General features: G+C 53.4%; 1 protein-coding gene across 7 annotated transcripts in view; it reads right to left on the reverse strand.

Annotated features, from left to right (window-relative positions):
* LOC138165431 (CMP-N-acetylneuraminate-beta-1,4-galactoside alpha-2,3-sialyltransferase) overlaps positions 1 to 13,557 on the reverse strand; it is a 144,535-nt gene that overhangs the window by 6,652 nt on the left and 124,326 nt on the right. For all 7 annotated transcript variants that reach the window (XM_069093779.1, XM_069093778.1, XM_069093776.1 and 4 more), the window contains 3 exons: positions 12,767 to 12,830; positions 11,868 to 11,963; positions 11,434 to 11,620 (listed from right to left, as the gene is read on the reverse strand). In XM_069093779.1, the coding sequence (XP_068949880.1) occupies positions 11,434 to 11,620; positions 11,868 to 11,963; positions 12,767 to 12,830 (347 nt within the window). The remainder of the gene's footprint in view (positions 1 to 11,433; positions 11,621 to 11,867; positions 11,964 to 12,766; positions 12,831 to 13,557) is intronic.

Genomic DNA, 13,557 nt, shown 5'->3' on the forward strand with positions numbered 1-13,557 from the left:
AGGAAAGGGGCATGAATGGTTATGAGGCAGGTTGTGTTTGAGGACTGTCAACGTCCTGTCTCAGTCCCCAGGCTTGCCCCCCTCCTCCCTCTGGCCTCTCCTGGCCTGCTGATGCCTCCTGGGGGGCCTCTGCCCCCACCCTGCCCTTGTGTGCTCTGCCTCCCTCTCCACACTAGCTCACACTGCTGCTGCCTCGAGGGTGGTGGGCACTGCCTCGCTCTGTCTTCCTGGCTGCCTCGCTCTCTCTATCTTGTTTGCTTTCTTGACCATTCTTTCCTATAAGGAACCTGGAAAATGAAGACACAGGCAGTTAGGTGGTACTCCCTCAGCTCTCTCCGTCCTGTTTCTGCTGGCCTCAGCTCAGAAATTGACTTGACACAAGACCTTTGGGCCTTTTCCTCAAGGCCTGTCTAATCTATAAAATGAGAACATTGGCTCAGCTGGCACCTGAGTTCTGGTCTAGCTCTTGATTCAAATCATTAACCTTCTCCCTTAGCATCCCCATGCCAGGTTCTCCTAAGCCTGTAGTTGGGGCAGTTGTTGCTTACAGTGAAAGAAACATCTGGATTGTGGGGGGGGGGAGGGAAAGGGGGACCACATGGAAGCTCTATAAGATGGGTAAAGAGAAAGGAGACCACCACCCAGAAGTGGAGTCTGGCTTCCCCTGGAAGAGTAGCCACACCTGACCAAAGATAATCAGGAAGCTGGGCTCCCAGGGAAATGAGAAACTCATTCTCGAGAGATAGGAGAGGGGAAATCCCAGAATGATGGGGGAAAAAACCACAAGCAGTATCCCCATCATCAGCTGCCAAACCACAGGCCTGTTTGTCATCATTTCTCATGAAAACAGTCTAAAAATATGGGGATCAATCAGCAGAAGGCAAACAGCGACAGAAGAGAGACCAGGCCCGCCCTCAGGGAGCTGACACTCTGAAGGGACTCTCAAGAGCTATCTCCTTGTCCTCTGGTCTCTTGAGAGGCCTACAGGGACTGCCAGAGACAAAGGAGCCAAAAACCCTCTGGACTGCTCCATCAAAGCAGAGCCTACCTCGCACATCCTTATTGTGGCTGAGGCTGGAGGACCCCAAAGTGGCTTCAGAGCTGGATGAACAAGAGCCAAACAGGGACCCCTCAGCACAGCGTAACATCTCTGCTTGGCCATTCTACTGGCTCTGTGGGCCTCAGTCTCTTCATCTGTGAAATGGGGATAACAGCAGCTTGCAGCAGAGGACAAGGATACACTTGGATAAAGCCCTGGGCCTGGAGTCAGGAAGGCCTGAGTTCAAAGTCAGCCTCAGACACTTACTGGCTATTCCTCTGTTCTTTTATCAGGGTACTTTGTATACTGATGCAGAAGCACTAGGTACTTTGATCAGTGACTCGGATGAAGGTACATGTGGCAAGGCAACCAGGTCTGCAGATGAAATTCAATAGTTTGATTCAGCAGACATTAAGGGCCTCCTACATACCATGCTCTGTATTCAGGCTGGGGACTGCCCCAAAGGGAAGGTCTGCTTTCTGGCTGACCAAGCTGGGCTGGCCAGTTAGCACCTCCAGGGATGATGGACCATTTTCTCTTTCTTGTACTTCTATTCCTGCACCATCCCACCCCTTCTCAGGTCTTTAAACCACGTCTTTTGACCTGAAGAGCTGGTCTCCCTTTTCTCCCCTATTTGTTGCCTGGGAAGCCCATCAGTCTGGCTTACACACGCGCGCGCACACACACACACACACACACCCAGGCTGGCGACATAGCCAAATACAAAAGGCCTGCCCTTTTTTTCCTTCTGAAAACTGGGCTCCCCCTCCCTCTCCTCCAATCCTTCCAGTTCTCCCTGCAGCAGTCAGCACTGCTGGGAACCACCCTTCCCTCCCCTCCCCTTGCTCCCAGTAGACTCCAGTCTCTTAGTTCTCCTTCTGTCCCTCCATTATTCCTTCTGGGGCTCCTCTGCTGGATCCCACACTCTGGTAACAAACTTCTCTCCACCTTAGACCTCTTTTATGGGCCTTCTACCTCCTAGCCTTGTGGAAACCCAGCTCCCCCTTCCCACCCCTGCCAGCCCCACTGGGCCCAGAGGAAGAGGCCGACTCCCTGCTTCTCACAGCCTCTCCTCCTCAGAATCATTGATCTTCATCATCCTGTCAACCTCCCTCCTACAGACTTATAGCCCCAGGAGCTCAGAGCCCTGAGCCCTGGCTTCAGTCAGCCCCTCAAACATGGGGACTTTAATATGTCCTCAGACATGCCGTCAGACGCCCTGACTCCCCGTCAGTCTCCAGCTCAGCTGGGATCTGTGCCCTTTCTCCCCCCAGCCATACCCATACCAGCATCTGAAGTGTTCCACAGCCATTACCCAGAACTCAGAAATCCCTCTCTATCATCCTAAAGCTTCCTTTGCCTCACTTCCCCCAAGCTCCCAGCCAGGTGCTCCCTATCCTAGGTCCCCCAGGCCATCGCCCCTAATGATGAGAGCTGTCCCAGAGTGGTAAAGGCTAGCCTAGGAGGAGCATGGCATCACTACCTTGGAGGTCTCCAGGCTGAGGCCAAAGGCCTTCCTGTCAGAGCATAGGGGATATCCCCTCTGTGTCTGGTTTGGCTTCTTGCGTCCCTCTGACTCTTGGCCGCTGTGATCCTGATCTGGCCTTTTCTCCTCACAGACCTTGGCCTTATGGTCAATGAGCCCAACTTTATACCATCCTCTCTGCTTGAATTCCTCTTCCTTTGTCCTCTGGCCTCTCATGCCTCACTGACGCTCAGCTCTGGATTGCCCCCACCATCTATCTGCTCACTTCCTGCTGGGATACAGCTCACTCCCACTAAGCTAAGGCACACAACTTTGTCAGGACTCCTGGGTCCACCACAATCAATCAATAAGCATTAATTAAATACCTACTCTGTGCTAGGTACTGGATCGGACAGGCACTAGGCATATAAGGACCAAGAATAAGATGACCTCTCTTCACCAGGAGCTCCCATTCTAAGCAGGGAGGCAAGAGACGCACCCAAAAATATGTACAGCGTATGTATACTATGGGTAAATAAAATGAATGCAAAGTAATTCAACAGGAGGTTGTTTGGGAGGGAAGGCACAAGCAGCTGTGGGCAGGGGCCCTCATCTTCCCTGGCTGATCCTCAAAGGTCACCAACAAAGTCTCCAAGTTCCACTCAGCCTCATCCTCCCTGACCACTTGCCCACCTGCCCCTCACAGTCTCTCTTCCCCGAGCCTCCGCGTCACTGCTCTCTCCTGGTTTTCTGCCTCTGCCTCTGCCTTTGCTGGATCAGTGGTCACGTGGCACTCCCTAATCTTGGATGCCTGCCCTGCCCAGGTGCTGTGGCCTGAGCCCTTCTTCTTCCCCTCCATCAGGGATTTCATAACCTCCTAGCATTCCTGTCCTGAGCTGCAGTCCCACGTTCCCACCTCTCTCCTAGGCAGCATTGCCAGCTGGATGTCCTCTAGGCATTTCTGAAACCATATGTCCTCCCAGAAGCCCCTGTCTATGGACTTCCCTATTTCAATTATGGGCACCACCACTCATAACACAATTTGGACCTTTGGATCACAGCTTAAAATGTAGGTATGACAGGCTCCTGGCCAGGGATGGAGTATAGCTAAGGAAGACTGATAAGAAAATATTTGCTCAGAGTCTTGCAAATCTAAAAAGGAAGGCTTCTACCTGAAAAAGGATAGAGAAAACTGCCAGTGTACATCCTAGCCAGATATCACATAGAGCAGCTACATTGTAGGAGGATAGAAAGAAGGCAGTTATAAAGCCCAGCCTCAGGTGTCTTTATGCAAAAGCATGAAGCAGAATGTCCTAAGGCCGGGAGGCAAATTTGATCTCCCAAACACCATCCCTGACTTGAATAGGGCTCCGGAATCACATACTTTATTCAAAAGAAACAGGATAGGGAAAGAAGGGGTGGGGACAAAGGAGCATTGTCTGTTAGGAAGATACACATGTCAGAAGTCCAGGAACCAGAGTGGGTGGAGTGGAGTCCTGTAGCAAGAATCAGTACTGTCATCAGAGAGGACTACAGACCATTGGGACAGAAAGAGGAGACTGGGAAACAGACCCAGGGGACTGGGGACTACGGCCATCATTCTGACACCTGATGGATCTCTCTCTGCCAAAAGCAGCTCAATCCAATTCAATATGCCTTTATTAAGTAGCTACACTGTGCTAAGGGCTAGATAACTGTGCTAATCACAGGAGACAGGTGACCCACTGGAGAGAGCCTGACAGGAAGACCTGAGTTCAGATCCGATCACAGACAGACACTTACTAGCTGTGTGACCTTGGGCAAGTCAGTTAACCTCTGCTGCCTTGGTTTCCCCAGTTGTAAAATGGGGATAATAAAAGCATCTGGTGCCCAGGGCTGTAGTGAGGCTCAAATCAACTAATATTTGTAAAGCACTTAGCAGGGTCTGGCGCACAGTAGGTGTTATATAAATGCTAGCTATTGTTGTCATTGTTATAAAAATAAAAGCACAGCAGTCCCCACCCTCCAGGGGCCTTGTAATGTGTATTTAGATAGGATCAATCCAAAGTAATGCTGGGAAGCAGAGAGCCTCCCAACTAGGGATGGTCTAGGAGGGGGGGGGACTTGTGGAGCGGGTGCCCGAGTCCTGCTCTGAAGGCAGCCAATGATTGGAAGCAGTGCAGGTAAAGAAGGGCCGCCTGTGCAAAGGCATGGAGGTGGGAGGTGGGTTTTGCCTATGGGAAAGAGCTAGCAGGTCAGCTGGACCAGAAGGCAGACTGCAACCATGAAGAGTGAGAAACAGCCAGGAATGTCTACTTCATCCTTCACCAGATGGAAGAACCAATAAGGGAAAATCCTACTCTGGGTCTGACTTAGAAATGGAAATGAAGCGTGCATGTCAGAAAGGACATGGCAGGATCCCAAGAGAGATTGCGCCATTGGGTCCAATGTTGGTCTGAATCTAAGAAGATAAAAGAATGAGGATAAGTGAACATTATGACATTTAGACCCAAAAATTCTGTTTCACAAGCACAAGATGACCAAGGCACAGCTTGACAGCACTCTGAAAAGGATCTGGAGGGGGGTGGGGTGGCTCAACAAACCACAAGCTCACTTGCGGTTCATAGTATGACATGGCAGCCCCCAATGCTCAGGCCACCCCGGGCTGCACTGACAACCAAGTGTCTGAGACAAGGCTGGGGGGAGGATGTGGTGGTTCTGGTAAACTCTGCCCTGGTCAGAACACATATGGAAGATTACCCATGGTTCTGAGCACCACATTTTAGAAGTTCCCTAACCATTTGGAGAGTGTCCAAAGGAGAGAGTGTAGGCTGGTGCAAAGCCTGGAGACTGTACCACATGAGGCCCAGGCAGAGCAGTGGGAAAGGAGCAGCCTGGGGAAATGAGGCACTGGGGGGCACGGTATGAGAGCTGTTTGCAAGTATGTGAAGGGCTGGCACGTGGAAGAAGGAGGGGGATGAGCAGAGGTAGGGAGGCCCTCACCAGTCTGAGGGGTCAGAGGTAGTAACCCAGAGGTGATGAACAGTCCCATCACTCCAGTGTGAGGCAGATGACTGGTCCGTGTTTCAGAGGATGGTTGGTGGGTGAGCTGTGTCTCAGGTCAGGGGACGATGCCCTTAATCCATGGCACTTTCCTCACTGGGATTTGTGGTTCTTCCCTCCTGTTTCTGAAGGTTTTCCATAGGCCCATGCATTTCCCAGAGGAAGGAGGCATGACCCTGTGGTGGGCCTAGAACAGCCTTACACAGGCAGCTGGGAGCCTGAGCTCCAATTGTCAGGGACTTGGGGTCTGAGGCTATGACTCCTCCCCTGTCTTTGGACAGCCCAGCCTGGTAGATGAATACTGTACCTGTGCAGGCCTTCTCTCACCCTGGGCCCTCCCCAGGTAGAGAGTCACAAAAAGCAAAGTCACTCGTTCGCAAAGCAGATTCCAGACCCCCTATACTCCCCCAGTGCCTCACTTGCCTTGCCTCTGTAGTCTCAGGCTGCAGATACCACTCCAGGCAGCTCCCAGGCTCCTGAGGTCCAGACACTTAGCTAGAGAGGCCAAGCCTAGACCTGGGGCCCTGGGTGAGGGCTTCCCGATTGCTGAGTAGAGATTTACCAGACATGGAAAGCCTCCCCCACCCCTCCCCTACAAACACAACTCTCCATGCAGTCTGCCTGTCTGGGAGTAGGAGCTCCCAAGGATAGAGGGCAGGCTTGGGTCAGGGACCACACCCGCTAGAACAACCCTCCTTACTCTCGCCTACCCTGCAGGGATGGAGGGGGCCCAGGCTTCAGGCCTGAGTCTTTCAGCAGGACTAGTCAGCCGTGTAATAACACATTTCCTGTCCTGGGAGGAAGGAATGAGGAAGGAGCAGGTGAGAGGCTTGGGGGCTGGGCTGGGGGTCAGCTGCCATCAGGGCATCCCCCTCCTCCTCTAGTGCCTAACTCTGGCTTCTGGTGATAAACGCTGGGCAAAGTGGCGGGGCCTAGGAGAACGGGCCTGCAGCATCCCCCTCCTAGGCCACTGCAGAGCACTCCCTGACGTTAAGCCTATGTTCTCCTCTTGAGAATTTGCCTCACACATTGCTCTTGGTCCTGACCTCTAGGGGTGCCAAGCATGACAAGTCTACTCCCCCGCCATAGGACAGCCATTCACATACCTGAAGGCTGCTCTCCTGTTCCCCTGAGTCTTCCCTTCTCCAAACTAAATGTGCCACCTTCACTCTCTCCTCTCCTTCCCTGGACCTGAAGCCTCTCTCTATTGTGGGTGCCTTCCTCTGAATCCTCCCTCACCAGCTTCTCAATGTCCTTCCTAATCCATGCCACAGAGCAATGAGCCCCATCCTCCAGATGTGTCCTGGGGGCTGAAGACCGAGAGGACCCCTCCCAACCAGGCCTGAAAGCTCTGCCCAAGACCCCATAAGCCTCCCCGATGCCACAGTGAGATAACGCAGAGCCACCATCCCACTGCCAGCCTCAGCGTGCTGGACAAACGGGGTTTCCTGTTCCTGTTCTAAGGAGCAGCATGGCCATTCCCATGCTCATTAACGCCCTTGCTCTGGCCTGCGTCTGCCTTAGGGAAATCAAGGCTCCTCATGCCGCCACATCAGGCTTTTTAGACAACAGTCTTCACCAAGATCATTTCTCTTTGTATCTTGAGGATTTCATTCCCAAGCATTCCCCAAGTCCCCAAAGGCTGACTTCTGCTGATACTTTAGTGTGGGGGGTCCCAGCTCTCCTCTCTTGGACCCACCCCAATGTAATCTGCTCTCTCCCAATCCAGGGCACTTGCAGACTAGCCCTGGCTTTCTCCTGCTCTATCACAAATTCTGAGAAGAGAAAAAGAAAACACACTATTAACACGTCCTCCCAAGATTCCTATCACTGTAAGCTTCAGCAAAACATTCTTTCTTGTTGCTGAGAATCAGATGCAGAAGGCAAGGAGCTTGGAGATGCTCCTCGTGCCCCACCTTGGCTCTCCCAAGGTCCGGGGCCGGGGTGGGGATCTGCTACCCAAAGTCCTCTCCCCCTTCTCCATCAGGACACTGCACTTAGGGGCCTCCTTAGCCCCATGGTTTCAATGACCTCCTCATATCTACCCAGCTAGTGCGCTCCCCACCTCCAGATTCCAATATCCAACTAACCAGTCATGTTAAACTGAATGTCCCACAGACATCAAAACTCCAAGGTCCAAAATGGAACTCATTGTCCCTCCCTCCAAACTTCCCTCTCACCATCCTCAGTCCCCCAGGCTCAGGAACTAGGGGCCATCCTCCCCTCCTCACTTTATCCGCCTCCCCCAGATCTAGTCTATTGCCACAGCCTGTCGTTTTCACCTTCACAACATCTCTCCAATTCGGCTCCCTTCTCTTGCCCAAGACTGCCCCAGCTCGGTACAGGCCCTGATCTCCTACCCCCCGCCCCACTGTCCTGGTTGCTGAGGGTCTGCCTGCCTGGAGCACCCCCCCCTCACCTGGCAAAGTGGTCTTCCTAAGGGCAGACCCCATGTGTCAGCCCACCTCCCCTCTAGAAGCTTCAGGGGCTCTTATCAACCCCAGGACCAGTGTAAAACTCTGTTCTCCCTGACCGGGAATCTTTCCTTCCTTTCCAGTCTCCTTACACTCACCCTGTAATCCGGCGACCCTAGACTCCAGGTTCCTCCATCTCCTGCCTCCAGGCGTGGTCACTGGCTGTGCCCCCTGCCTGGAGTGCTCTCCCCCCTCATCTCTGCCTCCTGGCTTCCCTCATTTGCCCCAATTACAGCGCGTTCCTTCTGCCAGCATCTCCAGGGCTCATCTGTACTCTGCTGTTTTCCTCTTGTCTTTCCTATCAGACCATAAGCCCCTCAAAAGACAGACTGTCCTCTGCCTTTCTGTATATTCCCAGGGCTTACCACCGTGCCTTCGTGCAGTCGGCACTTAAGCAATGTTTGTTTACTGATGGACTCCTCCTCTATTTCCTTCTGTCTCAGTGGCATTTAGGCAGCTCTGAGGACAATTTACCTCTCTCTCCACTCTCTGTTTTCGGCTGTGCCTTCTTCCACTGGCTCCTGGTTCTCCTCACATAGACATGAATATGTGAATATTCTTAATAGACAGTGCTCCTCTGTCCTCACCCCATACACATTTTAAAGCCCGTCCTGGGTCCTGTGCACATCCCAGTTAATGGATCTCCTCCCACCCAGACTCTGTGGTGGTGACTGGGAGATCAGATTTGCCTCCCGGCCTCAGGATTTCCTCTTTGTTCTCCTTGCTGCCGCTGGCTTCTTTCTTGGACTGTGTCTCCTTTCTTAGACTTCTGGGTGTCTCCACTGCTGGTCCCTTCCTGCACTCCAGCTGCTCTCTGCTGTATGTCTGGGAGGTGTGCAGTTTTCCCCTTTCCCCTTCTTTTTCCAGTGGAAGTCTTTTTCTTAGACTTGCAAGACTCCCAACAAATTCCATCTTTTCAGTCCTTTTTAGCTACACTCCATCCCTGGCCAGGAGCCTGTTGTTCCCACATTCAAGTTGTGGCCCAGAGATCTACTGTTCACCTCCCCATTCTGCCTTTCTCTTTGGAAACCTTGCCTTAATCTCTCCTCCTTTTCTCAGTCAAACTCTCAGAAAAGGCTTAGAAAAGACGTGACTGCCTCAACATCCTGTCTGTCTGACCTCTCCTGGGTCCTATCCCAGGCCTTCTCTCTCTACACCACCTCTCTTGGTGACTTCATCAGCTCCCACAGGAGCAAGTGTCCCATCCCTGAAGAGGACTCAGAGCTCCATCCCTCTACTTCTTGACTCTCTCCTGACCCTCAGGAAGTCCACATCATACACTGTCTACTGGACATTTCCACCTGGAGGTCTTGGGCATTTCAAACTCAACATATGCAAAACAAAACCCATTAGTTCGCACTCTCTTCTGAACTTCCCTGCCCTCCTCACACCTGGCCTCCACTCTTCCCTCAACATGTACCCCAGCTTTAATCCATTGCCAAGTCTTATCCCTTCCCAGTATCTCTGTGCCCCTCTGTGCATGCACACACACACACACACACACACAAGCACGTGCACACACACATGCACAGGCACATGCACACACGCATACACAGCCACACACACATGCACACACACTCACACACGCACATACACATGCACGCACGTACACACACGCATGTACACACACACCCCCCTCACCTAGACTGCTGCACTGGGCTCCCTGCCTCCAGGCTCTCCAGCCCATCCTCTGCACAGCTGTCAGAGTTCTCTTCCTAAAGTACAGCTCTGACCACATCATTCCCCTTATCAATGTACTGATCCTCCCCTCAGAGGGGGGCTGCCCATTAGACAAACTCCTCTATTTGGCAAGTGAAGGCCTTCAGAGCCTGACTCCAAGCTACCTGTCTGGGCTTATTCTACATTAGGCCCCTTCATATACTCTGTGGTGCTACCACAGCCTCTAGCTGGTGCAGTGGGTAGGGCACTGGCCCTGGAGTCAGGAGTTCAAATCTAGCCTCAGATGCTTACTAGCTAGTAAGCCACTAACTAGTGACCCTGGGAAAGTCACTTAACCTCAACTGTAAAGTGGGGATTATAATAGCATTTAGTCACAGGGTTGTTGTGAGGAACAAATGAAATCATTTGTGGAGCACTCAGCAGCACAGGGCCTGGCACAGCAGATGCTTAATGAGGGTCTGGGGTAGGATGGGCTTGGCCACATCTTGGCAGCCCTGACAAGGGGAGCTGCCTGCAGGCCCTGCTGCAGGCTCGGGCTGACTAGAACCAAGGTCAGGGAAGCCAGGACAAAGATGAGGAGGAGGAAAGCTGGCAGCTATGGGAAGAGCGTGGACGGAAGCACCCATGTAGCCTCCCACGGCCATTTTTCCTAGAGAAACGTGACAGATACAAAGCAGGGACGATGTCAGGGAGGCCTAGCCTGGACCAGGCAGAGACACGAGACTACAGAAAACATTGGCCCTGACTGTGTGAGCAGGAAGGGGGGCACACAGAGGCCGGGCATTGTGCTGGGTAGAGAGCCAGCCAGACTTGGCCTCCCTGTGCCCCTGGGCAAGTCTCTAAGATGATAAAGGGCAGAGGAGCCACCATCCTCCTCTGTCCTGGAACATTTTCCATCAGAGGCAAAGGTGATGGGCCTGCAGGGAACCGGGCATGGGAACTAAGCCTGGGCAGGCTGAAGGCATTGCTGAAGGATCTGGAAGATGACATGCAAGGCATGAAGTGGACTTCTTCTTGCCTGAGGCTCCACCCCCAACCAAGTAGCATAGAGGAGGCACTACAGCCTCCCTGCACCAGCTCAGAGCCCGCCCTCACAGGGCTTACATTCTGCAGCAGATGGCTTGAGCCAGGCTTCTGTCCTAGAAAGTACAACTCCAGCAGCTGGTGCACCAAGAAAGCCCTCAGGGGGAAGGCAGACCTGGGGCACAGCCCAACAGGAAGCCAGGGATTCTATGCCAGGAAGATCTGAGTTTAGATCCTACCTCAGAGCCTTAGGAGCTGTGGGACCCTGAGCATTTACCTCATCTGTAAAATGGGAAAGCATCAACTCTAGGGTTTTTGTGAGGATCAAAGGAAACAAAGAGCTTTGCAAACCTTAGAGCACTCTATAAATTTTAAGTAATAGCGACAATACCCCATCTGTATAGCACTTTAGAAATCTTAAATTGCTACTCGGGCATGCCCCCAGAGGTTGGGCTCTCATCCCTGAAGACCCAGTGGTGCCAGCAAGTCTCCCCTCCCTAGTTCAGACTGGGTGATGGTCAGGAAGGTTCAGGGGGCACCCGCGGGCTAGGAATCATCTTCCAGTGGGCAAAGACTCCTGGGAACCGCTTCATCTGACGCCAGGCCCTCCTGACCACAGGGCGCATGGACAGTGGGAGGCGGGTGGTACCCAGGGAGACCAGCCCCAGAGGTGCCACAGCCGTGTGGTCGGCCTGAAGGCCTGGGCTCACCACTTTCTCCTTGTAGACAATGTACTTGAGCCACTTGAAATCTTGCCACTTGAAGCCAGCCAGGACAAAGAGTGAATCCTTCTCATACTCTTCCGGCCGCTGCATGGCACCCTCAGGGTAAGTGATGCGCAGGGTGGTCTTGCCCCCGACGTCCTTCTCGAAGCCCTTCACCGGAGCTGAGTTCAGCCTGGTGAAGTATGGTCAGTGTTGGTCCCTGAGAAGTCCTTCCAGAGCCCTCCTCATCCCACCCCTGGCTCCCAGCCTCAGTTTCCCCCTCCATAGCTATGGAGGAAGTAGCCTGTGGTCCTCATCCTGTGAGGAGGAAGGGGCCACAGGAGCCAGCAGCCAGTACTTGTCGGCAAGTAGAGGGCCTTGGAATGCTGCTGAGGCCACCCACCAGAGACCAGAGTCCACCTCCCCTGCCCAAAGCTCACCTGACCACAATGTCATAGTCATCAATCCGGGCTCCCAAGGACTTGTTGGCAAGGACGCCTCCGTTGCCTATGATGATGCAGCGGCGGCAGCTGAGGCTGTGGGGAACAGCAGAGGCCCCTCAAGTTTGGCTGGGCCCAAAGTTCTGGAACCAATGGTCAGCCAGCCCAGCTCCCCCAAGACCTCAGACTCCCTGTCTGCCAAGCCTGCTACTGATGCTCAAGGAGCTTCAGACATTGTCCATTGGGAAGCAGAAGAGGGAGTGGGGCAGGTGTGGCCCATCACATCCCTAGAACCTTGTGACTGGTAAGTGACCCTCCAGCCAGGAGGTGATGTCTCTGGGCTGCTCCTTCCTATTCCATGTGGGTCAGTGTCTGTCCCGTTGTGCTGGTGAGGGCCTCAAAATGGTGGCACAGGGGGTAGAGAAGAAAAAGTGGGGAAAGAAATAAACAAGAGAAAGAGAAAGAAACGAGGACAGAGCAGACTGGCAGGGAAGGGAGTGTGGCTGCACAGGGAACTCTCTGACCAGTGGAGATTTTAAAAGGCATACACAGGGGCAGCCCATGGAGGATAAAGGTAGAAGCCTAGGTGGTTCACAGAAGCAGAACTTCCTAACACCCAGGAGATCTCCAGAGTGAAACGGGAGGCCTCAGGAAGAAGGGGGGGAGGGCCTTGCCCACTGGAGGTCTTTAAGGAGAGGCCAGGCAGCCTCCTGTTGGGGATGCTAAGGAAGCTTCCTTGTTCAGGTCTGGGCTGCACAAGGGCTTCTGAGAACTCTCAGAGAGCATGTGACTCTGGGAGGCCAGAAACGAGGGGAGGGCCAAGGAGGCCTGAGGAAGGAGGCTGGGCAGGTCCCCAGGTTCCAGGGCCCTGAGGGCTGTGGGCTCTGCTCAGGCCTTACCTGTCCAGGGCAGGTGTCAGGCGATACTCTTTGGTGGCTGACAGGATGGCTTTGATCAGGTTATCTGTGGCACAGAGAAGGCTGCTTTAGAAGGGTGTCTGACTCTAGAAACTCTCCTCTGCAAAGACCATTTGGAAGCTTCACTGTGTAACCTCCCTTCCTGATGCGATCCTGGCCCTGCAGCCCCCCCTCATCATGGTCTTCCCCAGGCCTTTTTGGTGCAGGTCTGGGGATGCCAGAGAGCCAAGCTGAAGGTCAGGCCAGAGCCAAGGCAACAGGGCAGATGGGCAGGTTGCCTCACCCCCCCACAGGCCATTTCCAGAATCCAGGCCCTACATGTGGGTAGGAGGGTACAGGCCCTGCTCCCTTTTCCAGAAGGCCATCATCATGCCCAAAGGGCCTGGGAGACCTGTAGCCTCCCTTCTGGGCTCAGGGGACACAATGGATAGAGTTTGTACACTATGCTCACACATGAAAGGGTGTGTATGTGTGTGCATGCACATGTGTGTACCTGTGCCCATGAGGGACCTCCAGTATCCATGGGAGCCTGAACGTATAAGAGTGTTTGGACCTGGGACATTTATGCAAATGCATGAGAAAACAGGCAACCATTTTATACCAGTCCCTCTCTTTGTTGGGGAGAGGGGAGGAATATGAGGATCCAGTGAGATTCCCAGGGAGAGAAAGAGACTTGGCCACAGTCTCCCAGCCAGGCCCTGAAGGTTCTCCCTCCTCATGTCTACTCCAAGGGTCCTCATTTCCTGTGAGGTGAGGTTTAAGTCCCCCCTTCT

Source organism: Petaurus breviceps, unplaced genomic scaffold, assembly GCF_028583685.1.
Source record: "Petaurus breviceps papuanus isolate PSGF00001 unplaced genomic scaffold, PetGlider_PUasm1.0 208, whole genome shotgun sequence".
Classification (NCBI taxonomy): Eukaryota; Metazoa; Chordata; class Mammalia; order Diprotodontia; family Petauridae; genus Petaurus; species Petaurus breviceps.